We start from the raw sequence: 27,447 nt of genomic DNA, 5'->3' as shown, positions 1-27,447 counted from the left end.
AAAAAAGTGCAGAATTGGGATTTTGGGTGCAAACTTGCGGCAACTACCCTGCACCCTTTGGACACCCTCCTTGACGCTAACTGCGTCAGGAAACGCTGAAAAAACCCCACAAAGGATACACCAAACAAGCACTTTGAAAATGTGGGCGAAAAGTTCAAAGTGGGGGTACAAATTCAAAAACTAGCAAAATAGCCTTTGGTGTGGTCTGCAAGTATGGGGGAGGGTTTTTTTTGCATTGCAGGTGTTTGCTGAAGGTGCCTTTTTGGCGCTTTTTAATGCTTGACTTTAGCAATTTTAAAGTATGCTTGCACCCATTTTCATGTACCTCAAATTTAATGGGACAACTTATTTTCCCCCAAAAAAGTGGCTAAATTCTATTCCTCACCACTGTCCCAAATATGCTAAATAGCACCTATTGAGACCATTCAAAGACCCCAAATAGCTTTTTGTAGGGCTATTCGGGGTTACCCATAGTGAATCCCCATGTCAGAGCATCTTTTGGGGGGGTGTCAGGCTGATTTCCCCAAAAATTACAGTACTTTTCGACAATTTCGTCTTCGCCGGGTCCCGTTTTCACCGAATTAGAATTGAATACCGGGATAAGCGGGGACGCGCGCGATAACTTTGTTGACGGCAAAACCTCCGATGACGGCGAAAAGTCTGGCCTCGGACTTTTCGCTCCAAATTGAATACGGGCCATAGTCTTGTCAGAACTTCTCCAATAACTTCAGACTTGAGGAAGAGGCAGTAATGATCTGGTAGACCTTATCCCATACAACTCTATCATCCCTAGTGACAGATCTGCATCCCAGATCTCCATGAATTGCTGCTTATTTGCTAATAAATCTTGCTAAATAATTTTGTATATACTAGAGAGAGCATGGGTGGGGCTGGAGACAGATCACCTTGAATAAGGTACGGTCATTATCCACCACTGTCACCTACCGAAGACATGAAGTGGTGAACCAGCAAGAAGCACTAGTAATCCATATCTGAGGAGAGTACACAGCTGCGAGATCTTCAAAAGTTTTATATTTGCCTTTGATGATTAGGTGTCCCAATCCAACTACCCCCTGCAATAGCCCAGAATTTAAAATCCTCACGCAAGGTAACAGGTTGAACTAGGGGCTATGGAGACAGGGAGTAAGGGAAGAGAAGACAGTGGAGATTCTCTTCCAAGGTCTAAGGTATCACCAAAGATCCATTGTAGGGCCTGTTGTAGGGTGGATCACCTCCACTGACACCTGGAGAGACACAAGTTGTTCAATCCTTTAAAAAAAAACAAAAACCATAACCCCTAAATTTAGGATGTGTGGGACCACTTGAAGAAAAAGAAGGGCTTCAGATTTTATATAGTTCATTTAAAAATTTGAAAAGGTAACAAGTCTTGTAAACCCATGCATTAAGCATGGAAACTCTGTAATGGGGTCAGAGACAGTGGCCAACAAATCGTCAGCTAATAGAGGCAGGTGATAACCGTGGAGCCCAGAGTCACACCGCCAGGACATGAGACCTCTCACCAAAGCCTCAATGCAAAGCACAAAGATCAGGTGTGACTTGGGGCACCCCTGACTTGTTTCATTAGAGGTAGGGATTGCATCAGACAAAACACCATTCCCATGAGCGGAGGGTGCTTTGTGTAGTGTAGGAATCCTATATGGATATTTCTCACCTGAACCTACAGTATGTGCTCCAGGACCCCATCATAAAATTCCAGTCTGCACACTCCAATGCCTTCTCAGCATTAGTGGATAAGAAGATCTTTATGGTGCTGTGCTTAGCCTTCCTCCCAGGCACGGAAATCACCTGATCAGAGAGAATCAGTACTTTGTGGTGATGCTTCCTAGTAACATAACACCTTAGGACAATATAACAATATATAATCAATGAAGTAAGCCACATTTAAATAAGTATGTTGACAGTCACTAGAGACCTTTATTATCATATATAGTTATTATACCTGTGGAAATCCCACACCACTACTGTGATTACACATAACTCTGCTAGGTGTAGGAGCTGAGTTTTACTTTTTCTGCTTATACCAGTATTTAAGTTTTGGCATATGACTTCTATTAAATTCATTTCTAGTATTGAGGTGCGCGCCTGCAGTAAATATTGGCTTCTTTGAAAACAATGTTGTTTCTGAGTGCTGTTATCTCTCATTAATGGGAGAAGCAAATAGTGGGTACTGAATGTTGTCTTCTCTTCTTCTCTCCCAGCACGATGTATGTTTATCCAGACACAGGACACCCCGAACCCCAACAGTGTAAAGTTCATCCCAGGAAGACCGGTTCTGGAGGCAAGAACCATGGATTTCCCTACTCTTACATCTGCCTATTGTTCTCCTCTGGCCAGGTAAGCGGAACTGGCATTGCACACAGAGTGATTATTAGTATAGTAATCTGTCAGGCTGGAAGTCTCCTTCAGCCATTAACCCAATAGCCACAGCCATCTGTGCAGAACAATGATTTCTTGTCAGTCATGTATGGGTTCTAACGTTTTTCCACTGAATCTGGGTCCTCAGTGTCCTGTTCCATTGAAATGTAATGCTAATTTCTGTATATAAAACAGCATCACAGTTCTTGCTTGTGAATAGCCTCCCATCAGAGGTGGTAGAGGCTAAGACCGTAGAGCAATTTAAACATGCATGGGATAGACATAAGGATATCCTTCAGAAGAAGTAAGGATCAATAAGGGTTGAGGTAACAATATGTTTAAAAATGGGGCAGACCAGATGGGCCAAGTGGTTCTTATCTGCCGTCAAATTCTATGTTTCTAAGCAAAGATGGATGCTAGTTTATAAATGCAGATTCTCATTATAGCCGCTTAGGTTGTATCTCTCACCAGATTAGAATTAAGTGGTTGTCCCACTTTCATATGACTTATTGCTTGTGTATTATCTATTTCAGGGTTCAGTCTATTCTGCCACTGTGTAGGCACTCGCTAAAGGGGTTATGTCATCCTTTCAATACCTAACAAACAGCGGTAATCTAAGATTACTGCCGTGTGTCACTAAAGATGTCGAGAGCAATGTGCTCCCCACTGCCGGGTTAAACAGTCATGTAAATGCGTAGACTGACCGTCGCTCATGCGCATGACATAGAAGTCAGTCGCTGGCAGTGGTAGGGTGCCAGCAGCTGAGCAGAGTACCCCGCCGATGAGAAGGACCCCGTTGGTGAGGTAAGTAATAATGAACACCAGTGGCATATTCCTTTGTATCACTGTGATGCTAAACGAAATATGCCGCTGGTATGTAGGTTCATTAATAAATAGTCCCCGCAGTTGTGTGCAGGGAAAACACCTTTTTAAGCGTTTAGCTTTTTGCTCTCTGCTTAAAGTAAAAACTTGGTAAGGTTGTGTGGACTAGCAATATTGTATATTTAATAACATTGTGTAGGTGTTGTAACCGTGTAATACAGTGCAGTGTCAGTGTGAGTGCTCTGTATGTTGTCATGTACTGTGAGGGTGGGTATTGTGTGAAAGTGTCAGTGTAGTGTAGGTTGTAGCTTAGTACAGGTGTCTCTAATTATTATTATTAACCGTTTCTTATATAGTACAGCATATTCCATTGCACTTTACAATTTTGAAACAACATTAATAGAACAAAACTGGGTTGTAAGAGACAGACATAAAGGTAAGAGGGCCCTGCTCGCAAGCTTACAATCTATAGGGAAATAGGTGTTAATACACAAGGATAGTGGTTACATATTCCATATTGGTCCAGCCTGATTGCAGATGTTCTAGGTGAGCTGTATGATCCAGTCACACAGGAATGTTGGCCTAGGGTTAGGAGGATGGGAAAGTAAAAATGTGATATGTGTATACCTGTACTATAAGAAGGGAGTTAGATAGGGAAGCTATGAAGGTTATGTAGGCAAATCTGGAATCAGATAAGCTTGTCTGAAGAGGTGAGTTTTCAGAGAACAGAAATGTTTGTAGACTAGCAGAAAGTCTTATTGTGCGTGGGAGGGCATTCCACAGGGTGGGAGCAGCCCGAAAAAAGTTCTGTAACCGTATATGGGAACAAGTAATGCGTAAGGATGATAGACGCAGATCTTGTGCAGAGCGGAGAGGTCGGGTTGGAAGATATTATGAGATAAGTGAAGAGATGTATGTTGGTGTGGTTTGGTTAATAGCCTTATGTGTGAGTATAAGTATTTTATATTGAATACGGTAGAAGTTCGGTAGCCAGTGGAGGGACTATTGTGTGGGAGTGTCAGTGCAGTGTAGGTTATAGCTTAGTACAGGTGTCTCTATTATGTGGGAGTGTCAGTGTGGTGTAGGTTATAGCTTAGTACAGGTGTCTCTATTGTGTGGGAGTGTCAGTGCGGTGTAGGTTATAGCTTAGTACAGGTGTCTCTATTGTGTGGGAGTGTCAGTGCGGTGTAGGTTATAGCTTCGTACAGGTGTCTCTATTGTGTGGGAGTGTCAGTGCGGTGTAGGTTATAGCTTAGTACAGGTGTCTCTATTGTGTGGGAGTGTCAGTGCGGTGTAGGTTATAGCTTAGTACAGGTGTCTCTATTGTGTGGGAGTGTCAGTGCAGTGTAGGTTATAGCTTAGTACAGGTGTCTCCATTGTGTGGGAGTGTCAGTGTATGTGCATTGCAAAATGGTTTGTTCCAGGTACAGAGTTGCTTGTTTTGCTTTGCTCCCAACTAATAATCAGGCCTATAGTATGGTATCTGTATTATGTGTGGTGCAGTATAGTGTTCTCACACACATGCTCCTCCCCATATACCTTATACACACACCTACTGCTCTTTGTATCCATTCCTCACAAATGAGAATCTAAACTCCATACCTTACAAACCCATTATGCCCTATGTAGCAATACTTTATATATGCATAAACAATATAGTAGCACTGTAATGAGTAAATGAATATATAGATAAAATTAGAAATATATAAATCACTTTAATAAAAAAGAAAAGGTTTTGCATATAATATAAAATTCATATATAAGCAAGGTGCCCCACCCTAGTGATTGTCCACACAAGCAAAGTGTGTTCCTATATATACTTCCGGTTTCAATGGTTGAATATATAGAATGCAAAACATAGGCCCTCATTCAGAGCCGGACGCTCTGAGCAGAGCGCACGCTCTGAATGAGGGCCGTCCTCCATAATTATGGAGCGTCCTCCTGGACGCTCGTATAGCTGTGGGTCACCACCCACAGCCTATACGAGCGTGCAGGTTGATGGCCGCGATGGTCTTGACCATCGCGACCATCGCCACTGCGAGCCGGAGCCTGCGGTTGAGTTTCTCAACCGCAAGGCCCGGAGTGATTTTGGCTCTATCAGAGCCAAAATCACTCCCACTGACATCACTAGTGATGTCAGTGGGCCGGCTTCTGACGGTAGGCGTTCCCTTGGGAACGCCCCTGTCTGGGAGGCACGCCCCCGGCACGCCCACCAAAGGGGGCGTGCTGTCAATCAACATCGACAGCACGCCCCCTTTGATCAGACACAACGAGCGAAGGAAAGTCCTTCGCTCGTCGCGTCTAGCGCATGCGCACGACGGATCTCTCGCCGTCGTGCGCATGCGCAGTGCACACCATCGACCCACTTGCGAGCGGACTTCCGCTTGCGAGTGGGTCTGAATCAGGGCCATAGTCAATAGTGAGCTTTTGAAAAAGCTGTCAGCCTTGCACAGCGAAACGCGTTAGTTGTTATCTGCCTTTACAGCCTTATTTATCCAAAGCCTGGACCAACTTGCCGCATACACAAAAAGTATTGCCATCACCTTGGATTCCTTATTCTATCTTCATCTTCCTCTGCATATGGAACTCATTTGCCAATAGGAACATCCCTCTACCGGTGAAAAGTGTTTGGTAATTATATACCTATTGGACAGTCCTATTTCTCATAAGGAGATTGACTATTTGTGCATTCTATATATTCAACTATTGAATCTGGAAGTATAGGAACAGACTGCTTGTGTGGACAATGACTATGGTGAGGCATTTACTCATTACAGCACTACTATATTGTTTGTGTATTTATCTACCTAAGGGCCTGACTATCCCTATTTGCTAGTAGCTGCATGGCTAAACAGACCATTTCAGTGCCTGTATATCTCCTTATTGGTATTTTCAATTTGCATACTTCAAACACGCACCTTCTTACCTGTATATCCATACCTTGGACACATGCATTAACCCTACACACATGAAAACACATATGCCTTCTGCCCTATGCAGCCTTGCACAGAAATGTCCTACACACACATACCCCTCAGCAGCGACCTATCTATAATGGGTGCAAGAAGGTCCAACGCATGACATCATGCACCCATTAAATGTACTTTTCTGGAGATCTAGCAAATGCATAGTAGACTCTGGCACATTGTAGAGTGCTAGGGGAGACCCGCACTGAGGGCCTGATTCAGACTTTGGAATAGAGTGAGATAGAGCAAATAACTGTGTATCATTGTAAAACCATGCTGCACTGCAGGTGGGGCAGATGTACAATGTGCAGAGAGATTTAAGGTGCCTATCCACTAGAAGTCAGGCAAAAGAACGAGCAGTCGTTCAGTGTAGGCACAATCAATCGTCTGCAAACATGCTGAACCTGACGTTATCGTCAGGTTGTCCAGCTTGTTTGTCCGATGATAGGTGTCTAAACGACCAGCGGGAGCGCGCATCGCTAGTCATTTTATAAATTTTTTAAACAATCTGCAAACTATTTTCAAACGATTATCGAACGTTAACGATATCGTTATCATTCAATCGCTCATTTTAATCGTCTAGTGGATAAGCACCTTTAGATTTGGGAGGGGTGTGTCCAAACTGACATCTAAATTCCAGTGTAAAAATAAAGCTGTCCAGCATTTGTGGGCTACATGCAATAGCAGCCAGTATTTACCCCACATGCAAATATAATGTATGTTTTTGCACCCCTTGCACTGGAACATGGTTTGCTCAGGTACACAGTTACTTGCTCTACCTTACTCCAGTCCCAAATCTGAATCAGGCCCTGAGATTGGACTTGGGCCCCTTTTCTGATTAAACACCCCTGTCTCACACATACGCCTTCTATGCTATACAGCCGTACCTCACACACGCCTCCTGTCTGTACATCCATATTATACAAGTGATATTCACATGTCTCATTATGACATTTTTACTTGATGGAACGTATGATTGTCAGTGAAGCTAATGACCTGGATTATTGCTGGCAGTATGAAAGGGGTATTTCACTTGATCGCACAGCAACCCAGGATATTGCTCAGTGTGAAAGGGCCCAGTTAAAATAACCCAGGTCGAGTGACCCAGCATTTCAACCAGAGTAACGAGCAGGGTTGAATATGGGTTCAACCCAGCTCGCGGTGCAGTGTGAATGGGTAACCCGGGTCAATGCGACCTGGGACACGTTCACAGCATAGGAAGAGCACCGGCTCGGCATGGCTCGGCACGTGACTATCTCATCTCCAAGCCCCGGCTCGGCCACGTGACGTCATGGACCCGGAAATGAGCAGGGCTGGGCCACCAGTCTGAAAGGGGTCTCAGCCGGGTCACATCCGGGATTGTCCCTTGTACAAAATTCGAGGTGCAACCCAGCAATGCGGTGTGAAAGGGGTAGTTACACCTGTTTATGTGGAAAACCTTATAGGGAATGCTGTGCCCTTCTGTAATATATAATGGAAATAAAAATTACCAAGCACGTTCTTGACTTGTATCTAAACACCCAGCTACAGTCACAGAAATCTTCTGTGACTTCTAATAGGCTGCAATTGGCAAATAAGGAATTGAGAATCAAAAATTATTTTATTAGATAAATTAATGGCATCATAATACAGCTTACTGTAGTCATGGATAAACAAAAATTAAAAATAACACTAACAATGGGTAAAGGAATAATACAAATCATTTAAAAGTGACTTAAAAACACAGTATCACAAGTTACAAATCAGGCATAAAAGAAAATGTAGAGGTATATGACATGTATGTTCTGGAATGGAGCCATCATAGCAGGACTGTGTATGTCCTTGGGGCCGTGTGCAGGACCAGGGTAGCCGTAGATGTGAGGTGATCCTGGGAACTGAGTAATGGTCCTTAAATATGTATATGTGATTGTTATTTTTTTTTTTATTAATCTTACAGACGCAGCAGCATTTATATTGCATACCCCACACATAATGACTTGCCGCATCTACAGGGGTTCAACGTTTTGCACTTGTTTGGAATATTTACATGTTTTGTTGTAATTAAAGACATATCAAGTATATATTTTTTCAAATTTCCTATATTTTTTTTTTTTTTTTTGCAGGCATCTTTTTAGAATCGAAGGTGTTAAAAGTGTCTTCTTTGGGCCAGATTTCATTACAATTACGAAGGTAATGTCTGTGGTAAATGGGGGGGCATAGGGTGAAATGATCTGAATAATGAATTCCCATAATCTCACTAATAGGTCAGTGAGACGACGGACTGGAACTTGATAAAGCCTGATATCTATGCGACCATCATGGACTTCTACTCCACGGGCTTACCTGTAGTGACCGAAGACGCTCCTCGCAGCGAGACTGGTAAGATGACACATTGCTTTATTTCCATAGATATATGATTCTTTGTCTTCTTGGTTAGTAAGTAGCACCAGATATACCTGTCTAACCTTTGTGTGTGTTTCTTGCTGAAGCTGCATCAGAAGAAGATGACGAGGTGGTGGCCATGATCAAGGAGCTTCTGGATACAAGAATCCGGTAACTTGGACACTTTGTAGCTGTGTGTGCTCATACTGAATATAATATGCCGTGGTGTTCTAGCCACAATTCTGGGTGACAGGAAGATGTACACAGTGGCCAACATTTATAGTTAGGAGCAAATCCCGCTAATGGCTGCAAATAGTAACCTGGACACCATGTTTTGACGCAAGAGCTGAAAATTTAATTTGTTTTTGTTTTACATATAAAGAAGAAAAATGCCTGGATTTGCCAAGATACAATATTGCACCTTCTGTTAAGATTTACTCCTAAATAAATGTGACCCAGAATGTATGGGAGTGACGTAGACTGTAATAACTGAGGATCAGCAGTCTGTCATGGGGACAGAAGATTAGGATCAGAGGGGTCATGAGTTAGGTTGTTGGCTGTACTGCTGAAGTGAGTTGTGAATAGCTTGGCCTAGACGTTAGGGTGTCTATATATGTTTTTGTCCTTTTGGAGAAAGCTTATAACATTCCAGGAAAAACAATCGGGACAAACAGTGTCCATGTCCCAGTCAAACCGGGCATTTGTATATTTTAGATAGACCATTAACCGGATAAGCCCTGCCCATCCTGGGTGGCATCGGACCTGATCCTGAGTTGGACGAAGGGGGAATTTTGCGGATTTGTATTTGTGCCAAAGTAAGAAGTCCAGGGTCGGTGCAAGGAGGTAGTCCAGGACCGGTGCAAGGTTTCCTGGCACCCTAGGCATTTCTTCAGCCTTACGCATCCCCCCCCCCACCCTTGATGGCTACACAAGCCCTTAAACAGTGCCCTCAGTAGTGGTCCCCCCTAATGCACTGTCCCCAGTAGTGGTCCCCCCTATGCAGTGCCCCTTATACAGTGCCCCCAGTAGTAGTCCTCCACCTATGCAGTGTCCCTTTATATAGTGACCCCAGTAGTAGTCCCCCACCTTTGCAGTGCCCCCAGTAGTGGTCCCCCCGATGCAGTGCTCCCAGTAGTTGTCTCCCCCCCCCCCCAGCAGTGCCCCCAGTACTGGTCCCACCAGTGCAGTGCATATAGTAGCAGTGCCCCTAGTAGTATCCCCCCAGCAGTAATACCCCCGCTATGTAGTGCCCCCAGTAGCAGTCTACCCCAGCAGCAGTCCCCCCCACAACAGCACCCCTAGTAGTAATCCCCCTCTATGCAGTGCCCCTAGTATTGCCCCCATCAGTGCCCCTAGTAGTACCCCCGCAGTAGTCTGCCCGTCCGCCCGCCCCCTTTCCCTGCCAAACACACCCACACACATGGAAAAAAAACAAAAAAACTCCACTTACCTTTCGGTTATGACTAGAATAGAGGGCTGCAGGGGACCTGTGACATCACACCCACGTGACCCGGCCTGAAAGGGGCAGGGACGGGGATGCTAACTGGGGACTAAAAGTGTCCCCTCACCACAAATATTTATTCTCCCTTTATGCCCTCATGGATGGTAACGCAGGAGCGGTCCAGCCCTACTGCAGCGGTCACGTGGTTGATACGTCTCAGAGGTTCTTTCGTCACATAGGATCTAGTATCAACCTTACCTTAATCCCCGCTCCGGCATGCTCCTCCGTCGGCTTCCTCCCGGGCCGGCTCGCTCTGCATGATGGGAGAGACGTCATGACGTCTCTCCAATCAGCCACTGCGGCTCCGCCAGTGGGCACAGCAGCCGATGCGAGTCTGTCTGGCTCTCATCGGCTGCTAAAACAAACACACACACAGCTGCCGGTACCGGCGGCTGTGTGTTTGTTCCTAGCAGTGCAGTGCAGTGGCCGGCGCTCTTAGGCAAATGCCTAAGTTTGCCTAGTGGATTCATCTGTACATCCATAGACCACACTTTCCATGAAATTGGTGGTAACTGGGCAGCAGCCAGGCAAATGCACAGAAATGTTCCGCCTTGTGCGAGTGTCATGGGCTTAATTATCGGAGCCTTATTTGTTATCATTTTTAGACGTTAGAAATCTTGAAGTTCTCCTTTAATGTCATATAAGACACAGGCTTAAAAATTAGGCTTTCTATACTCCGTTCTGGTGATGTTTTACCAGTGAAGAGAGGAAACAGAGTGTCGCAACCATCACTGTATGACATTGTCACATGCTGTCAGATTATGGGTAAGATGTACTAAGCCGTGGGGAGAGATAAAGTACCAACCAATCGGCTCTTAACTGTCATTTTACAGGCTGTGTTTCAAAAATGACAGGAGCTGATTGGTTGGTACTTTATCTTCTCTCCCTCGCTTAGTACATCTCCCCCTATGACTTTAAAAGGTATGATTTATATTTTCAATAAATAATCGTACATAGAGAGAGAGAGGTCAGTCTGCTGCTGAGCCTTCCCGCAGTCTTTTTTTTTTTTTTCTTTTTTAATTCATGGCACGCTGTTGTCACTATTAATTTGTGCATTTTCTATTTGTTCTGTGGGTGTTGATCTAGATTATTGCTGTGGTATTTAGACGACATGTAGATTAAGGCTGCTGTATTGCTACAGGTTTGGTATAAGGGTTTTGTTTGTGATTGTCTGGCGTGTAAAGAAGAGCAATGCTTCTAGTCATTCTTTCTTGCATGCTTAATCTAGTTTGGAGTGAGGAGCCCTCAAAATGCCAGGCTTCCCTTTCAGCCATCAGATATGTGTTTTGGAGTAATGTCCCCCATTGTCGCAATTCTCCGATTCCCAGACGCCTGGGTCCAGGGCATCAGGGTAATCCAGCATCCAGCTTTGCCGTTCTTTGTATCCTTCTGTTAACCCTATGTAACTTTGTAAATTAAAAACTGGAAAGATCCAGTGAGGAGGGATTAGGGAGCCTCAAACTTTGAATTGATATCCACTAAGTGTCCAGCTCCAAAGTGCCAGCTCTATCCCCATGGTAGCAGTGTCCACAGCTGGCATCAGAAAAATGGATTTAACGCAGGGCTCGACAAATCCCGGTCTCTAGGTCGCCATGGCGGCCAAGTTTTCAGACCTGGCGACTGGATTTTGCAAAGCCATTCTGGGATCAAGTGGCTGATCCCAGCATCGGCACAGCTGCAGGGGCAGGCAAAAGAGATGTGTCCCCTGCGGGGCACATCCCTGGCCGGCGCTGGGATGCTGTTTCTGCTCCCAGAAACAGAAGTGGATGGTACCGGGTGAAGGGACCGCCTGGTCCCTTCCACCAGCACCAGCGGTAAAGTGGCAGCGGGCAGGACTTTGCTCCAGGTGCGGGTTTACTGTAGCCCTTCACCCGGTAGTCTTGATACTACGGCGGGTTGTTTGGCTCTGGCGCGTCTGCCTCCTATTGGCTGCTGGACCGCGAGCCATGCTCTGCTCGCGGTCCAGCAGCCAATAGGAGGCAGACACGATGAGCCGATCATGGCTCAACGCGTTATATCCCCGCCCGCTCGCGGCGTCTTGTATTAGACGCCGCTGAGCGGGAAAGACCAGTGCAGCGAGGTTCCGGCAGCCGTGGAAGAGGCCAGAATACACCGTGAGCAAGGCAGAAGACATGAAGCGCCGGCTGAAAGAAGAAGAGGCGGCGCCGCTGGCCAGGACGGACCAGCGGTAGAAGAATGTGTTTGAGGACCGAAGAGGACTGTGGGGGTGGAAAGTGAAAGAGCTAACGAAGCAGCCCCCCGCCCCCCCCCCGCAGCCTCTTCCACCATAGCAGCTGAGGCCTACTATTAACCCCTCCCTAGACCACCAGGGTTGTCGGGCACTAGGCCCGTGGGGTAAATCCGGCAATAGGCCTGTGTGCATATAGGTGGGCACAAGGCCCGGGCTACATAGGGGGCATTAGCCCCAATATAAGATATCTGCCCCCCAAAATAGGTGTGAGTGACCTGGGCGTTAGGCCCAGGCCACTGAATGGCAAATAGGTGGGCCACCCCAAGCATGTGGGGTGGTGTATGCAAGGTTTTGGTTTGGGACAATGATCTGGCTCCTATATATTTAAGCTGGCTACTAGATTTTTGGAAGATTTGTCGAGCCCTGATTTTAACGTAAGTACAGAATTCCTCTTTAATCTATTCTCTCCGGATCTCTTATCTGTGTCATCCCCAATTACTGAATGTGTTTCTATTATTTCATCTCGAGGCCCTCTCGCCACCTCAAACTGAATATTTCAAAAAGAGAGCAAATTCTATTTCCACAGACCTACAGACGCTACCAGGGCCGGATTAAGCTTTCCGGGGGGCTTGAGACAGGCGTGCCTGTTCCGGCCCTTTCCCTCATGTCAGCACCACCCTCACTCATTCATCATCCAGCCCACCCTCACTCGTCCAGCCCTTAGAAAATGCACAGGACTGCACAGCGCAGCAATTGTGCTCTGACCGGACAGACCTGATAGAGATGGGCCCGAGCTTTAACCTTTAATCTGGCTTTGGACGCTACCTACCAGATATCTCTATGGAAAACAACACTGAACCCTACACCGCAAGCTCACTGCCTAGGTGTTATCCTTTTGTGCCCCACATTCAGTCTGTATCCAAATCCTGTTACACACAACTAAGAGACATGTCACACAAAACACTGCATACATTTTAATTCAAAGTCTGATTTGAGAGTTGAACTCCCTTGCTGTAATTGTTCCTGCATATTGTGCCCGGATATTCGCCCAGGTGCTAAGTTGTACGCATCTATGCAGCTGGATCACCACTAACCATATACTTGTTTTTATACCCGTCGTCATTATCAGTGCACACTTGCACCAGTGCCATCATAGGTACAAAAGTTCCATCTGAATTCAAGCTTGGTTTTGGGTACGCCTAGCCCTGCAGCCACAAGAGGAGATGTGACTGTGTCACCTGTGACTCCCCATCACCTGTACTCGTGTACGCTCTGCTCTAAAGTACTATTACCAGTGTTCCCCCTAACCAGAGTTTCACCCTTACCATATACTGTATATTGAATGTAGCAGCTACACAAAATTTCTACGATTAATCTACTCTGTCAGTGCCTGCATCTCACATAGTCTAGGACAAAATACTCCTATTAACATATAAGACATAGCTAAACATATCAGCAAGACCAGGCCAAAATATCTTCCATCATGACTCCCCTGCTCTGCACAAGATCTGTATCTCTTTCCCATACTCATTACCAGCTCCCAATACAGGCGACAGGACTTTCTGTGCTTCACCTGCTCTGTGGAATGTCCTTCCTCGCACAACAAGCCTTTCCTCTAGCCTCCAAACCTCCAGGTCGTCACCTCTTCAGGCAAGCTTATCATTTCCTGACCCACACATTTAATCACTGTAAGGTATTCTTCCCAGGCCATTCTGGGGCCCAGTCATTTTCAAGAGGGGTAGGGTGGGAGTGTGGCTTAATTGCGTGAGGCATTGCCACCCCCACCCCCCTCTTAGGGGAAAAAAATAATTGAGGCGCTGTGTGAAAAACAAGGGGGCGCTGTGAGCCTCTCAGTCAGGGGCAAATCCAGGATTTGGGCGCAATCCCCCTACCCCCACATGGGCAGAGGAGAATGCTGCTGCTCCCCAGCGCTGGAGTAGCTCAAAAGTGGTCTGAGTGCTGACAGGTAAAAGGGGGGTGGCGGCAGATTGGGTTCATGTCAGGCAAAGGTGGTGGCCACACTATTCATCGGAACTCTCCAGAGTTCTTCTTGAACCAATTCTGGTCAAATTGGTACCGATGACACGGTGCATTATCCTGCTGGAATATTCCATTGTTGTGGGGGTATATAAAGTCCATGAAGGGCTGCAAATGGTCATCAAGCAATGCAACGTACTGGTTACCGGTGCAGGCAGACTCAACCCATTCCACGTGAACACACCCACACCAATTTGGAACCACAACACGCCTGCACGGTACCTTGTTGACAACTGGGGCCGATGGCCTCATGGGGTCCGTGCTGCACCCATACCCTACCATCAACCCAAAACAACTGGAATGTACCGTGCCACATGTTGCCAGTCCCCCAGGGTCCAATTAGCGACGTTACAAGCTCAGGTGAAGCGCTGTGTCCGGTGTCGTAGCATTAGTAGGGGCACTCTGGTGGGTGTTTTGCTTCCATATCCCATGGAAGCTAAGGAACGCTGCACTGACCTGCTGGTTATGCGTCTGGTACCTCCTTCATTGATTGTGGATGTGATTTGAACCAGTGTCTCTTACCATGGACAATTCTGACTAGAAGCACGAGTTGTTGGCCACTGCTCTGTCCACGGTGGGTGGTAATGCCTTCCATGAGGTATTCCCAGTACACAAGTGACACTGTAGATTGAGTAATGTTGAATGTCCGCACAACTTTGGAAATAGAATGCCCCATCCACCGGGCACCCACTATCATATCCTGCTAGAACTCCGATAATTCACGTCGCCTTGCCATCAGCAGCCTAGCCAGTGTTCAAACTGACTCTCGAGATGTCAGATTACAACTGATGCAGGTCTGAGCATTTCCAAGACATCACAGTAACTTGACGCCACCTACCTACCTTTACATACTGCTATCCCATGACTTTTGGCACTTCACTGTAAATGTATATAAAAATTATAGTCTGATACAATTTAATAAGAAATTGGAATTAGTATGTATTCGTATGTATTTAGTGTCTCAAGCAGGGGTATACAATAAGCGGCCCTCCAGCTGTTGCTGAACTACACATCCCAGCATGCCTTGCAACAGTTTTAGCATGGCCAAATAGCAAAACTATGGCAATGCATGCTGGGATGTGCAGTTCTACAACAGCTGGGCGGGCCGCTAATTGCCCACTCCTAGTCTAAAGGGTGCTCAAGTGAAATCTTGTTCTGTATTATGTGAAGTCATTCACAGTAATGATTAATTTTTTCAAACATTTGACATTGGAAAAACCAACGGCTTGGTAAATAAACCCACATATATTACATTTTACATTATGGGCCAATTCTGAGTTGGGAGCAAAACAAAAATAATTATCTTTGCATTTTAGCAAAGGCAACTGCACTGCATTTGGGGGAGATTTAAAATGTGCAGAGAGATTTAGATTTGAGAGGGATGCGTCCTAATTCAAATCTAAATTACAATGTAAAAATAAAGCTGTCCATCATTTGTGGGTTAAATGCAAAAGCAGCCAGTATTTACATCGAAATGCAAAAGAAAATAATGTATTTGCACCCCTCGCACTGCAGCTAGCTTTGTTCCACAAATGATACTTGCTTTATTTTGCTTTGCTCAGAAACCGCCCCTGTGTGTATAATGGTTTGTATAGACTTTTTATTGCAGACCTTTTAGGGATTGTATTCATGTTTTATGGTATAATTACATATATCAAAGCCTTGCAATATCAGGTATGGCCACAAGATGCCCTCAGACCCGGGATATATAGAAAGTTTATGTTCTAAATAAGAGCCACATCCAGGGGAGTCCTAAATATACCTTTTAGCAGAAAGTAAAACACACCTAGAGCAGTGACGAGCTAGGGTTCTCGCTCTTCTAGACACCGGTATTGCCTATTCCAGCTGTCATAGGTAACCAAGTGACTTTACACCCTATTATTATACATAATGGAATCCTCTCCCAAAAGCCAGCTGTGTAAGCTATGAGAGTTAGCTCTGTGGGGTAATCTGTTTTGTTCTTTATGTAGCTAAACATTCCATAACTGTCCTCATGTAGTAAACCTACATCTCTGTAATGGGTTTATTGATCTAATTAAACAGAGCTGTGGAGCTAACAATCTAAAAACCTGTACACTGTGCAAAGCAATTTTGTGTCAGCAATTCCTGTTATCCTACTGGGGCACTGGTATAGATTACCCTGGGATCAGAGGGAACCAGGGGCACAGGGGGGAGGTCTGAGGGGTAAGTGCAGGGGATGTGTGGTGGTGAGATTTGCGTCATGACCCCACTCCTGCTTGTCCCTGCATGGATGGGGCCATGATGATGGAGTGGATGTGGGAGGTGGCATGCTGTTCCAGGAGAACACCCCGAAATAAGGTAGTCTCCCGAACGTTCTGGAAGGGTAAACAACAGTGAGATAGTGTCACAGTAGACTGCACACATTTCCCACTAGCTTGTAAGCGAGCACGGATCTTCCTTCCATTTGTTTTACCTTCTATTGTTTACATTGTATGAGCCCATTATTTGTATTCTCTATTCCCCCCCCCCCCCCCTGTCCAGTGCTTCAGAGCCATGTGGCACCTTTTAGCAATCAATGCAATAACATTATAGCATTACACTGTTATCACTCAGGCTGGCATAGGGATGTTGCCCAGATCCTTTGCAGTTCACTGCTCTCCACGTAACTATATTAATTAAAATATGGCTGACTGGGGAGTGTCACTGCTGACAGGGCGCTGCATGTGTGAGCAGGTTATGGTGGGGTAAATAAGTACAATGTATCTGGAATTCCCACGTCACTCACTGTCACAGGGATATGGCAGTGTGCCATTGCTGAATAGTTTCCTAGCTTACAGAGCTACACTAATAAAGACAACTATACAGTTCCATTTATCATCTGCCACAAAATAGAACTAAAAGGAAAAATAAATATGACATTGAACATAACTGAGAACTTTTCTGAAAGCTGAGCAGGTTATACTGATGATACTTCTGTTACTGTTGTATAACATCCAGAGCTAGGTGGGGGGAGAGTGTGTGGTTGGGGATGGTGGTGGGTACTGTGTCTTTGACAGATACTTTTCTATATATAACCCCAGTAGTCTACAGAGTATAGTGATGCGTATACACTAGTGAATTTACTTTTTAGCTACTGGTAAAACCTACAGTATATATTAAGTATTGTTAAGCTTGCTGCATTGTCTTTCTCTGTTATGAAGTATAATATATAGAATAGTTATCACCATACGATGTGTATAATCTGCTATTAGTTTACTGACTCATCACTTTCCTCTTTATGTCATATGCCGATTGCATAATGTAGGTAATCCAGATTTTGCTTTGTAACCGCACAACCAAATGTCAGAGCTGCTTCAGATCACATTCCGATGCCAGGCCCTCCCAGTGACAATAGGTTTCAGTGACACCTGCAGGAGAGGCGGCTCAGTGAGACTGTGTCCTTAGACACTATAGCATCGGATGTGTCACTGGGTCAAGTTCACACCAAGGATATAATAAACCAGAAATGAGCTGTATACGTTATAGGTGTGGCCGTAAGAATGTCATAACTAAAGTTCATCATTTACGTGTGTTAACCTACAGCAGTGGGCGGCGGTGTTCTAGGTGTGTGTGTGTGTGTGAAGGAACACGCTGCTGTAACACACAGGGTTAATCACATTGCAAGCTCCAAAATGTAAGCAAATGCCTTGTTGCTTCAGGTTACAGCACCTTGTCCATAAATGTCCCCAGTTGAAGCTCTAATCCCTATGAAGATTGTGTGTACTGAACTGTACAGTTTGACATGAGAGCTGCATTATAATCACAGACCACATGCAGCAGGATACTCTGTGAATGGTTGCTTATTCTGGCTGGGAAGGGATCACCCTCGGGCACATATGAATGCACAGCACAGGCTGCTTAATCAGTGCTCCATGCTGGGGCTGTGATGTGACCGGCCCCAATGCCACGAGCTGTGCTGTACTGCTGTAGAAAGTACACAGAGACCTGGCACTGGTACAGATGGAGAATGTGCCAGCTCATCCCATGTTATCTGCCACCCTCTCATACATACAGTGCTGCTGCTAAATGAATGCACCATTCACACCGTTTATGTGCGGGCACCGAAGGTTTTCATTTTCTTTGTTTTCTACATTTATTTTCTTTGTAATTATCGCACAATTTTAAAGACCATTTACAAAGTAGAGAGCACATCCATGTAATTAGAGAGTGTTACTCTAAGCGGGTAATTAAATTTAGAGGGTTGCTGGCGATGTGCTTTCGGATTGGTGTGGGTTGCTCGATGGCGGGACATCACTAACGCAACTTTGGCCATTTTACCTCACACTCCCATAGGGGTGCACAGTAAAATCATTAATGTTGGGGTGCAGTAAGTGTCTATGATGCACACAGGACCCAGCAGCATGACTCTGAATTGAATCGCCCCTATGGGTGTATATTCAGTTAAACGTGTGGTTCCGTTGGAATTTATTACTGAAGGAAACACAGCTAGTTTTCTGCCACATAACCCGCACGTGCATTACTGACAGAACCTTCTGCTAAATGAATCTCTCCTTTAATATAACCTCTGCTCTCAAGAGAGACTTATTACTCCTTTTCTGCCAAAATGCCCCCTTTCACACTGCACCTTGGACCCGGGTTATTGCAGGGTAGACCCCGTTCACACTGAACCCGTGTCTACAAAGTTTGCGTATGTTATTGGAAATGGATGTTTTTCAGCCTCGAAGAGATGAGGTCCTAAAAAGTGCGGGCGGTGATTACTCACTGCATTGTATTAATCATGGCCGACAAGTTACCACTGTGTAGCCCGGAGTTCCTGAGTTTTTGCAGATTACTGCTGTTTGGCACAGCAGTACCTTTCATTTGTTTGCGGAGTCCTCCCTCTCCCCTTATTGCCAGCAGCTCCCTGACATCTGTATCCACCCAATTAGCCATGCTGTGTGCCCAGCGGGGGCGCTTGGAGATGACGACATCATCTCTGAGCGCACCAGAAGCTCCAATCAGCGACTTTTTGCATGACCCAGGTGGGATAACCCAGGTTGCACCGTTCACAGTCCTGTTACCCGGGACTGTCCCGGGATAGACCCTGATAGCTACCAGGGTAGGATTCCCGGGTAACGAGACCTGGGTTGACCCTTTCACCCCAAACCTCAACCCCGGTTGCTCTGGAATAACCCGGTTTATAAGTGTGGTGGAAAAGGCATATAATGAAGCCCTGTAATATATACTCCTACCGCTTCGTCATCACCGTCCCGCTGAATTGCTGCTGTGTAATTCACATTATTTACCAGTTGGGTGAAATCACTGTGATTTCATTTCTTATACATAGACCTAATAAAGGGAATGTAAATCATATAAATAATTGAAAGCTTTGCAGTTGGATATATCTTGTCAATAAAAAATGCATTAATGTGATACTTTAATGTAGTACACTGTAGTGCTAGAATAGAGGGATGATGGGAGTTATGCATCCAGTGACAACAATGTTTCTCCCTTCCTCTAATAGTCCAACGGTACAGGAAGATGGCGGGGACGTTCTCTTCCGAGGCTTTCAGGATGGCATTGTTCAGCTGAAGCTTCAGGGTTCCTGCACAAACTGCCCGAGCTCCATTATCACACTGAAAAACGGTATTCAGAATATGCTGCAGTTCTATATCCCGGAGGTAGAGGGCGTGGAACAGGTAAACTTCACCACTTGTACATCCTGAGGCTATTTACACACAACGTCTAGTAAAAGCAGAGACCTAACCTTTTAGTCATGGCTTTTGACATATCATTTGAAGTGTACTCACTCAGCATCTCTGTAACACAGCGTACTGTTTACGTTGTTAATGATTGTGAATAATGTTATTTATATAGCACTTTTCTCCCAGTAAGACTCATAGGTCTTTAAATTTGCAGATTAAAACACATGATAACAAATAAAAGTATTAACAAACTATAAAAAAGAGAGCTGAGCATGAGGGTTTTTTATTTTTATAAAATAAAGGGGCATTAATGAAAGGCGTGAGGAAACGGGTGAGTCTTGAGTCTGTATTTGAAGGGTTCTTGAGAGGAGGCAGCTAGTTCCATAGAGTCAGAGCCGCATAGCTAAAAGCTCAATCCCCAAGTGAAGTATGGGAGATTGTAGCCACTACTAATAGTCCTCCATCTGCGGATTGAAGCAAGTGAGTGGGGGTGTAGGGAATCAGAAGCTGCTTCAAGTACCTTGGAACCTGGCTCTGTAGGACTTGTAAGAAGATTTGCCATCTTACAGGCAGCCAGTGAAGGGAGTGGAGAATGCATATTATCTGATGGCGGCTTGAGTGCTGCAAGCAACATTGAAATAGATTCAAAATTGAGCCTCTGTGAACATGTATGTCTGCAGGTCAGGTCACTTCCATTATTTAGGGCGTGTAGCAGGCTGTAAGAACGGGCACCCGTGTCTGAGAGCCTTCGTTTTCCACACGGTCTTCACAGGAACATTGTATTGCTGATTGCATTCCCAGGCTTTGGTAAATAGGAGCAGTGATCCTCAAGAAGGATTTTCTATATTCAGGAGACTGTGTGGGTCTGAGCACATGGGGCAGTGCAGAACTCTCCATTTGGTGTAATAGCCCTGAACAACTCAGAGAACATCGCTGTTATGCTAAAACAAGTTTTGATGTTGCATGTGTCTCCATCACCGTTTACTTTTATTGAAGCCGTTCACACTTACGTGTTCATTTTGCATTTCAGAACTTAATTCACATTTATATAGTTTACAATAAAAAGATCAATAACCTTGATAGCAGTCAGGGCAGGCGCTAGGTTTCTTAGCACCCAGCGCTGTCCTTTTATACACTCCCACTGCTCCCTTCCCCTGAGGTTATATACTAATAACTCCAGCGTGTGGGTGGAGAGCGGGATTCTAGATCCATCCAGGTTTGCGGTCCCGGCGCCCTTGTGCGGCCGCACAGACAGAACGTGTCCCGAGCCGGCCCTGATAGCAGCCGTCATAGAGAATACAGGTGACCTCTTGCTGCTTTGTATAATAGGTTCTTCGCTGCTTCCTGGAAAGATGGTGATGACCGTGAAAGGCCTTGTGTAGTTATATCCTCTCCTTAGAACCAGAGTAAATGAAAGATCTCATTACATAGGTACTAATTACCAATTTGCCACACACAAGGGGGAATCGGAAGTAAGCTGGTGGGTTGTGCCATAACTGCTTGGATAACAAAGGTTGAGCTGTTGGGCTGCTTATGGTCCTATCAAAAGTTCTCCAATAATCTAGCCAGTGTTACTCCAGTCTTCTAGCCCTACTAATGCTAGACATTGGTTTACAGGCCTTTTTAAGGAAACCTATATTGTTCTATTGTTTCTATTTAGTTTATTTTGTCTGTATAGTGTCATAAAATATCATAACTTGCAAACTTGGCTTTGTATATTATATAGGCATGCGTGTGTAGGCTAACATGTTATGTGGCTTTACAATAGCATCATTCTTACCCCTATGCCAATCGTTGTAACACAACACGTTTTTCTTTTGAGGAAAAAAAATATATCAGATGTTCATGCATACCGGAGCCTAACTCAGCTGAGTGGGGGGAGGGTGGGTCATAGGCGAATGCACAAAAAAAAAAAAAAAAAAAATTGCATCACATCCATGCAGAGGTCAGAATGATGGTATGGGCCCCCAGTGTGTTTCATGGATTTGAAACACATGAAGACTACACCCACCCATAAATGAGCCATTGTTGTGTTGGATGGTGCAATTCATAGAGGCAGCTCTAGATGTCCCTCTTGCTGTCACATCTCGCTATAGTAAAAGCCTGCAGCCTCAGTGACTGACGTAGTGCAGGACATGCTTGTACATTTTGTTTTTAAGCTTCAAATCATCATGTCCTGCCACAATTTTAGTATGCCCTAACAGCCACATTCTGGCAGGGAATGCTGGGATGTGTAGTTCCACACATTGCCTACCCCTGCTCTAATCAGTACAAACAATTCTCTTTTTTTAATTGATATTGTTGTTTTTATTCCCCTTCAGACTGTCAGTTATATATAGTCCTCCCCCCACCCCTCTATTTATATCTCTCCATCTTTCTCCCATCTCTCTCTCCCTTACCCCTCACTCTCGCCTCTATGCCTTATTCTTTCTCCCTCTCCCTCTCTTCTTCCCTTTCTCCATCTAAGCTCAATAATGTTTTATGGATAATACACAGTTTGGCCAAATAATTAAATCCTCGTCTCATTAGAGATTAGACACTTCCTTCGCAGGGACTGTGGGCCTGATTCGGCCGCTTGTTCGCTCCGAGCGATGTTCGCACATCTGCGCATGCGTATGGGTCATAATGCGCATGCGCCAACCAGTCATTGCGGTCGGAAATCGAGCGCTCGCAAAATAGCGAGTGCCTGCTAATTTGAGTGACAGGATGAGGCGTTTGTGGGTGGTAACAGGGGAAGGTGCTTGAAAACGGGGAGTGGAGATCCGAACGCAGGCGTGCCAAACGGTCAAAACGGGCGTTTTAAGGGTGTGCATAATTAACAAACCAGCGTCATCGACCACGTCACTTGGTTGTTTCTTAGCCTGAACTGTTCGCATGATTGCGGTAGGAAAATCCTACCACAAGCACTGCGAGCAGTTCAGACGCCTTTCGATGTACTCGATTAATCAAATAAATAGCGGAGATGACGTAGGATGCGAGCGGCCAGGGGGCGTCTCTACAAAATAGTGAGCGCATGTTTCGTTCGCTCGCTCAGACATAGAGGCGTCAACAGACCGCAAAGAGCGAGCGCTCAATTTAAATATCAGGCCCCTTTTTCTGAACGAGCGAGCGCAAATAGCTTCCGGCTCTGAATCAGGCCCTGTGTTCCCTCTACCCAGGCAGTAGTCCTAATCGTCATAGCATGTTGTGCAAAAATACATCTCTGCATAGTTACTACAATTGTGTGTGTGTTCTTGTCTTTTGTTGGTGGACATATACCAGTGATCTAATACTAGCTTTTGTAAGTGATTGGGCATCAAATAACTGGCAGCAATGAAGATCACCGTCTGGCCCAATGGTGGGTTAGAGGACCACAGAGGGTGGGCAGTGTGTGGGTGGTATAGGGAACATGAGCATAGTGTGGGGATGGTGAGGGGACCTGTGGCAGATGTGTGGCAATGAGATATGACAAGTATCTGAGTAGAAGTGAGCAAGATGGCAGAAAGAGAGGGTGAGTCAGAGGCCGCATAGCTGAGGTGATAGTGGGTGATAGATGAGGTAAAGCAGAATCAGTGGAATGTGTGAAGCAATTGTGGTGAAATACAGTAAAGCCAATGGCAGGGATGACCATACAGTGATGAGAGTGGAAAGACTGGATCTTCAGGGCATATATTTTCCATCTGCCCGCAGACAAGATGTCAGTATTCAGCTAATAATGTTGTTGGGAAGATTCCAAATGTAGCACACAGCAGATTGGCTTAACCAGGGAGGCAGTTTATTAACCAAGTAGAAACAGGTAGCTTATGACACAGGGTTAATAAGTAGGTACTGGCTGCAAAGATATTGACAGTTGCAGCCTGGAGCGTATGGGGAATGCTGAGCATTGTAGTGCGCCAGATGCAGTATACACTGAGAGCGCTTGTAGCATACAGTAGTGCCAGCAGAATGCTTGCTATACTAAGCAGTGGTGATACAGTGGAGTTTCTTAGTTTTGTGGCTACAGACATAGTGGAGTATTAACATAGATGAACTCGCCTAAAGAAATCCACAAAACATGACCTGTTGGTGGTACATAAGGACTGTTGTTGAGAATCACTGATTTTTAGAGGTTTTTAAATAGTAAAATATAGCCAATCAGTATGTGATTTTTATTTTTTTTTCTAAAAAGCAGGAGATTTGGTTTAATATTGATTGTACATGTATGTTAGGGGTAGTATTGATGGTACATGTATGTTAGGGGTAGTATTGATAGTACATGTATGTTAGGGGTAGTATTGATGGTACATGTATGTTAGGGGTAGTATTGATGGTACATGTATGTTAGGGGTAGTATTGATGGTACATGTATGTTAGGGGTAGTATTGATTGTACATGTATGTTAGGGGTAGTATTGATGGTACATGTATGTTAGGGGTAGTATTGATGGTACATGTATGTTAGGGGTAGTATTGATGGTACATGTATGTTAGGGGTAGTATTGATGGGAAAAGGGATTTTTGGATTTACGGATGGAAATTGCTTTTTGTGTTTTTTTTTTTTCCCAATGTTCTACAGAAGTGTACATATACATTTATTACTATAGAGATACTTTTAATGCCCCCCAAAATTTTACACTGTTATATCTTATTTGCCACTTTTTGTAGGGGTCAGGATGATTTCCTCGCCTTTCAAGCACTTCATATAGTTTGCACACAGCAGACATCTGAAATTTGCCACTTCTAATTAAATCGCAAGAAAATGGGGAGCTCGCTTCATGAAAATAGTAATAAAAATATCCCACAAAATACTCGTAATGTTAACTTACGAGCACAGGGTACGGAACTCACAGCTAATTGAATCAGCCCCTTGGACTCTTCCATTCACCTTAGTTTGCATTACCAGAGTTCATCCTGTTGTTTAAGTTTTCTCTTGCGAGTTAACCCCCACTCCATTGCTGTCCTATAGACCGTTACTAGGAGCACTTCCATATATAAGTCCAGATCTCGAACGTTTCAGAACACAACTTTCGTATACCACACCGGATCAGTTTTCCTGTCTGTAATTATTGCACAGCAGGAGAAGGTGCGTGTCATTTATATTAGTGTTTAGATTTACAGGGGTCTATTTACTAAGCAGTGTTAGGAGACCGAGTGAAAAGTGATTAGAAAGTGATAAGGTGCCAGCCAATCAGCTCCCAACTGTCATCTCACAGGCTGTGTTTGAAAAATGACAGTTGGGAGCTGATTGGCTGGTACCTTATCACTTTCTTATCACTTTTCACTCTGTCTCCTAACACTGCTTAGTAAATAGACCCCACAGAGAGTTACGTTATAGTTTTGCACAAAGGTTTGGCCGTTTTACAGGAGGAACAAATGCTAGAGCTGTAGCTTTAACCTCTCACTCTTATCTGTGTCCATGGCAGCAGCTGGCTGTTTTATCACTGATTTGCATACAGTGCTGTGTATAGCTCTGGTGCCTGGGTAATCTATGTGAGTGAGTATAACCACAATAGAGTGTTTGCTATGTAAAGAGGCCCTTATATCTGCCACAGATTGACGTAAATGTCCCGTTCTGTTGACACCGGGGGATTGAGCCATTTCAACATGTTCAAATAATTTAGATTCCCTGTTCCCGATCCGAGAATGGTTACATTTCCCCTGATCACTGATGGATCGCCGATTACCGTTGTCTGTGGATAGGAGTTTTTGGTCGTGCACAACAGGTGTATTTGGCCCTTAAGACTCTTGTAAAGACCAGCGGCTGATGAGAACGTATGCCTGTTTGCGGAGCTTATCTTGCTTTTTCCAGTACTGCGTATGCTGCGGAACCGAGCTTGTGCAGGTACAGGCATTTCCATCACATCTACACTTGCGTATGAAAAGGTCTAACTGGATTGTAGCTGGGCATCCTCATGTAGGCAGAGATCACTGTAGGCGCGTCAACACTCCTGCAGGGTTAGACGTCAGCAAAAATACAATTGGTTTGGAGGCGTACCTTGTGCACCTACATGTAGTTATTAGTGCAGAACACACAGGTACTGTTCCTGCAATGTCACACTTCTCAAGCTCTGTGCTGGTATGGGAATATATTTGTGAATAATAAAATATATGCATTTTCACATTGTATGTAATTTAGGCTCAGGGGTTCTTTAAAAGACCATAAAGAGCAACATATGATCGGTTTTCAGCCACAGAGCAAACACTGGTTTGCGGCACTCAGATCCCCCTCCCCGTGTCAGCGTTCTGCCTCTGATCTATGTCAAAAACAGAAATCTGCATTTATAAAAATGCCGGATCTCCGACCCCTGTAAGCATCCGATCTTTAGATCAATGTAAAAGGTGAAGACTGATTATAATTAGCTTTATCGTACTACAGGACACAGCTCTGTCTACAATGGTAGGTCTCTGCCTGGCTTACCTATGGCTTCCCAGCTAATGTAGAACTATGAAAGCATGATAAGCCGGTTACTAGTAGTTGTACAGCACATAGCGAGCCCCAGCTTACTATACCTCTGTCCTACATGCTCTATACTGGAAGCTGGAATAGCACAGTTGAAGTTAGTACCCTGTGAATGAGATGCATGTAAGTAGAATATAATTATTCGTGTCTATTCTTCTTAAGGTGACAGATGATGATGATGAAGATGTTGAAAAAGAACCCGCTTCATCTTGAAGTCCGCTTCTGTTCATAGTAAAGGACGCCATGGTTTATGACATCACTGACCACGAACTACGACGACTCCTTTCCATCTTGTCTAGTGGAGCTTTTCCTTCTTTATCATGGAAACCATATGTTACAGTTTATATCCCACTGCTTGTTTAGTATGTGTGCAACTTTACATGCCATGAATTCATTTTATTTATCATTTCTGGAGAATAATAAAATTTCCTGTGATGTGTATTATAAGGACTGGTCATATGTTTTACCTATGTAAAGTGATGACACGATCTCATCTAAAGTGACAATACGAAGGTAACTGTTTCCTTTCCAGCTGAAATTAGTAAATACATCACAATATATATTTTTATTTACTCTATTACTTTTATGACCTGAATAAGTGCCAAGATTATTTCCGTCAGTATCACTTGCAAATGTCTCAATATTCATGAATGGGGGGAGAAATGGAGAACAACCATGTTGTTGCTTTGTTGTTTTTTTGCCAACATGTACACTCAGCGATTTGAGTGGACATTTCGCATACAAAAACAATCTGATGAATCCTGGTAGATTATCCTGTTATAGGATGTGCTCGATATGCAATCTTCTGCCCAATGCCGACACTAGGCAGAGGATGTTGACTCCTGTGCCAGATGAAATACGTTTATCTTTTCCATATGCAGCCGTCAGAAATTGTGTACCACTTCGCCATCTGCCTGGTTTCACATGTTACTCTGAGATGACTGTGCATTGCTTTGTGATGATATGCACTCTGCTAGATGTATGAGTTTTGGGAATCCTTTTTTTTTTTTTTTTATTTAGGTATTCCTTAAGCACAAGAACATTAAAATACTTAATCATGCTCTTATCTCCTCCTATCTAGACCACTGTAAAACCGATAAACTGCTTTTAACTCTCCTGAACCGGTCGTGA

The 27,447-nt window shown here is 44.6% G+C and overlaps 1 protein-coding gene across 1 annotated transcript in view; it reads left to right on the top strand.

Annotated features, from left to right (window-relative positions):
- Nucleotides 1-26,757, top strand: part of NFU1 (NFU1 iron-sulfur cluster scaffold) — a 36,847-nt gene extending 10,090 nt beyond the window's left edge. Inside the window, exons 3-8 of the mRNA XM_088470812.1 lie at nucleotides 2,220-2,355; nucleotides 8,267-8,333; nucleotides 8,408-8,522; nucleotides 8,633-8,696; nucleotides 19,719-19,893; nucleotides 26,479-26,757. Of these exons, the coding sequence (XP_088326938.1) occupies nucleotides 2,220-2,355; nucleotides 8,267-8,333; nucleotides 8,408-8,522; nucleotides 8,633-8,696; nucleotides 19,719-19,893; nucleotides 26,479-26,529 (608 nt within the window). The 3' untranslated portion in view covers nucleotides 26,530-26,757. The remainder of the gene's footprint in view (nucleotides 1-2,219; nucleotides 2,356-8,266; nucleotides 8,334-8,407; nucleotides 8,523-8,632; nucleotides 8,697-19,718; nucleotides 19,894-26,478) is intronic.
- Nucleotides 26,758-27,447: the final 690 nt, after the last annotated feature.

The sequence above is a fragment of the Taudactylus pleione genome, unplaced genomic scaffold, assembly GCF_031769625.1.
Source record: "Taudactylus pleione unplaced genomic scaffold, aTauple2 ptg000105l, whole genome shotgun sequence".
Classification (NCBI taxonomy): domain Eukaryota; kingdom Metazoa; phylum Chordata; class Amphibia; order Anura; family Myobatrachidae; genus Taudactylus; species Taudactylus pleione.
The sequence above is the reverse complement of the archived record's forward strand: the minus strand, read 5'-3'. Positions and strand labels throughout refer to the sequence as shown.